Source organism: Ailuropoda melanoleuca, chromosome 16 (assembly GCF_002007445.2).
Source record: "Ailuropoda melanoleuca isolate Jingjing chromosome 16, ASM200744v2, whole genome shotgun sequence".
NCBI classification, from domain to species: Eukaryota; Metazoa; Chordata; class Mammalia; order Carnivora; family Ursidae; genus Ailuropoda; species Ailuropoda melanoleuca.
The window spans coordinates 77166059-77167788 of record NC_048233.1 but is presented as its reverse complement, the minus strand read 5'-3'; the positions used below and the strand labels follow the sequence as shown (position 1 = coordinate 77167788).

Sequence of the window (1730 nt, the reverse complement as noted above, 5' to 3'; positions counted from 1 at the left end):
AGTCTTTACTTTCTAGTTTTTTCTTTAGTTAATATTTATTTAACATCGACTATATGCCAAGAAATGTATAAATCACTCACATGTCCTCCACCATTTTTGTGATCTCATTAGAAACCATCTGTTGGTAAATTCTATGGTTACCTCCAGTTTACTTCCTAAGATGGCACACTATGTCTCCTTAATTAATTGAATTAATACTTAACATTAATATGTATACTGTGAACTTAGTATTTGAACAAATACTTAACACTGTTTTATATATATATATATATATATATATACACATATATGTTGTATAATTTCCTGCTTCTTCACACAAGAATTTAAATTACACAAAAACTAAGAGTTTGTTTAATTCATCATTGTATCAAAGTTCTTGGAAGAGTACTGGCACTAGATACTTGAAAAGATTTTATTAAATGAATGAATGATTTCAATGGATCTTAAAATGGCTAAGGTCTTAAAATATGCATTAGGTCATTTTAATTGAATATTAGATTTCCATTTTCTCATCAATGATTTGCTTTTTTTTTTTTTTTTTTTTTTTTTTTTTGTCATTTCAGATACCTTTCTGGAGCATCAGATCATGGAAAATAGAAATAATGTTACTGAATTTATTCTCTTGGGACTTTCTAAGAATAAGAAAGTCCAAATCCTGTGCTTTTTATTTTTCTTACTCTGTTACCTAGCTATCTGGTTGGGGAATTTGATTATTATGACTTCTATCACATGCAGTCAGCTAATTAATCAGCCCATGTATTTCTTCCTTAATTACCTTGCCCTCTCAGACCTCCTTTACACCTCCACTGTGACACCCAAACTAATGACAGACTTACTGACAGAGAAGAAGGTCATTTCCTATAAAAACTGCATGACACAGCTGTTTACCACACACTTCTTTGGAGGGGTCGAGGTCTTCATCATCACCGGGATGGCCTATGACCGCTATGTGGCCATCTGCAAACCACTCCATTATGCCATCCTCATGAATAGGCAAAGATGTAACTCAATTCTCAGAGCATCCTGTGCAGGGGGGTTTCTGCATTCCCTTGGCTTGTTTCTTCTTACGATATTTTTACCATTCTGTGGCCCCAATGAAATAGATCACTATTTCTGCGATGTATATCCTTTGTTGAAACTGGCCTGCATTGATACGCACAAAATTGGTTTCTTAGTCCTTGCCAATTCTGGCCTGATGGGACTGGTGATCTTCGTGGTTTTGATGGCCTCCTACTTTATGATATTATATAATGTGAGAGCATATTCTGCAGAAAACCGCCACAAAGCACTTTCCACTTGCAGCTCCCACATCACAGTAGTGATCTTGGTTTTTGCACCTGTCATCTTTGTTTGCATTAGACCTGCCACAATTTACCAGAAGATAAAGTATTTACACGCTTCTACACAATTATTGTCCCCATGCTCAATCCTCTTATCGACACATTTAGAAACACAGAGATGAAAAATGCCATAAGGAAAGTTTGGTGCACTGAAAGATTTTGGAAAAGGAAGCCAATGATTTGAAGGCTATTCATCTCTGGATGTGAATGGGTATCATTCATCACACATCCCCTTTCTTTGGTTCCTTGCTGATGGAAAAATTAGAGTATGTAAAGGCCAAGGCTTAAATATCAGTTTGTCATTGGTGGGTTCCTCTTTCCTATTCCTTTGCTAATGTGCTTCACTGGTTTTCATCCTTCACTAAGTTTTAAGTTCCATGAAAGTAGGTA

General features: G+C 35.5%; 1 protein-coding gene across 1 annotated transcript; it reads left to right on the top strand.

Annotated features, from left to right (window-relative positions):
* The first annotated feature begins 586 nt into the window (after window positions 1-586).
* Window positions 587-1524, top strand: LOC100476354 (olfactory receptor 4P4-like). Its single transcript, XM_011216737.2, is given in 2 exon segments — window positions 587-1373; window positions 1376-1524. Coding segments are annotated over 2 exon segments (936 nt in total).
* Window positions 1525-1730: the final 206 nt, after the last annotated feature.